A 1,362-nucleotide genomic window follows, 5' to 3' on the forward strand; every position below is an offset into this window, starting at 1 on the left:
TTACATTTCACAAACTATTGTTTTTAATGTGTCAAAAAAAGTGTGTGCGCCATGCATAATTACATTATATATATATATACACACACACATATACAATAAGTAATATAAAATAATACAATAATTCACCTTAACGCATTCAAATGTGTCCAGGACATTACATTTAAATAATATGAATTCAGACCGTTTAATTGAAAAAATTAAGCTTAATAAATATTGATATGAAGTGTAATTCAACTCAATTTATATTTTTTATCTCAATACAACTATACAGTACAAAGGAATTATTATTACATTTACAAAATATATTCACAAAATAATACAATCAGATTGAATGAAACTCATATACTAAAGTGCCATTTAAAATGGGCATAATATGATTCACAGGGAAATCCTTTTAATGCAGCCTGCAATGATTTCTTGAGGAAGGTTTCATTGAAAGATAGGCAACTGGAAAGTGTGTGGTGGCGTGCAGGATTCACCTGAAATGTAAAAAAAGAAAAATACTAATTAATCAGCAGTTTTATGTTTATGTATATAAAAAACATTTTAACATCTAGATATTTATTAATCTGTTTATTGGTTACTATCATATGCCTCTGTAAATTGCAAATTGGGTTTTGTAGAACTAAAGATGCTCTGAGGACCATAAAATTCTACTTAATATAAGGTTTTGTTGAGGCGTTTTTTTTTAAACTATCTGAATGAGTTATTTCCAGTCATTACAGTTATACTCACATGTGACTGATACTTAGTCAAGACACTCAGCAACATCTTGGCAAACTTCATAGATTTGCTGAAATGTGGAGACTGGCTGCAAAGCTGATCGGTGAAGAGAGAGAAATCCTTCTCACTCAGCTCAAGCTGAAAGCATAACAAAAGAAACCATTAACATGAGACTAAAAGATCCTTTAAGATTGGAAAGAGCTTTCTGAAGTACCTTTGAATCCAGCAATGCATGGATGATTGATAACACTCCCTCATCCCAGGACACTCCAAGTATTGCTCTAAGATTTGCAAGCACATTTCTATTATCAGCTAAACCGTGTCAAATTACTCGAGCACAATTTATTCCATAAATGACTAAGACCCATTTCTTTCTTAAAGCTTAATTGTGATATTCAGACTGACCGGAATACAAGAAGCCTGTGATGTGGCTCAAGGCAGTTCACTACTAGTTTACAGAGTAATTCTGCCTGGGCGCTTCCTAAACAAAAAAATGCAATTACTGTTTACTGAAAAAAGATCTGATATATTAAATATATAAATATGAATGGTGCATATTTGATATCCAGGTGAAAAAACCTACTCATACCAGTGTGTCCCTTCTGTAAAACTGGCTCTATCAGAGCCTGGCAGGTTGGC

General features: G+C 32.5%; 1 protein-coding gene across 1 annotated transcript in view; it reads right to left on the bottom strand.

Annotated features, from left to right (window-relative positions):
• Positions 1-338: 338 nt before the first annotated feature.
• The window catches only part of LOC107577385 (uncharacterized), a gene marked incomplete at its 5' end in the record, with an annotated part of 2,744 nt that continues 1,720 nt past the window's right edge, over positions 339-1,362 (bottom strand). Inside the window, 5 exons of the mRNA XM_016263469.1 lie at positions 339-479; positions 736-861; positions 938-1,004; positions 1,129-1,204; positions 1,313-1,358. Of these exons, the coding sequence (XP_016118955.1) occupies positions 339-479; positions 736-861; positions 938-1,004; positions 1,129-1,204; positions 1,313-1,358 (456 nt within the window). The remainder of the gene's footprint in view (positions 480-735; positions 862-937; positions 1,005-1,128; positions 1,205-1,312; positions 1,359-1,362) is intronic.

Source organism: Sinocyclocheilus grahami, unplaced genomic scaffold (genome assembly GCF_001515645.1).
Source record: "Sinocyclocheilus grahami isolate Dianchi unplaced genomic scaffold, SAMN03320097.WGS_v1.1 scaffold5909.1, whole genome shotgun sequence".
NCBI classification, from domain to species: domain Eukaryota; kingdom Metazoa; phylum Chordata; class Actinopteri; order Cypriniformes; family Cyprinidae; genus Sinocyclocheilus; species Sinocyclocheilus grahami.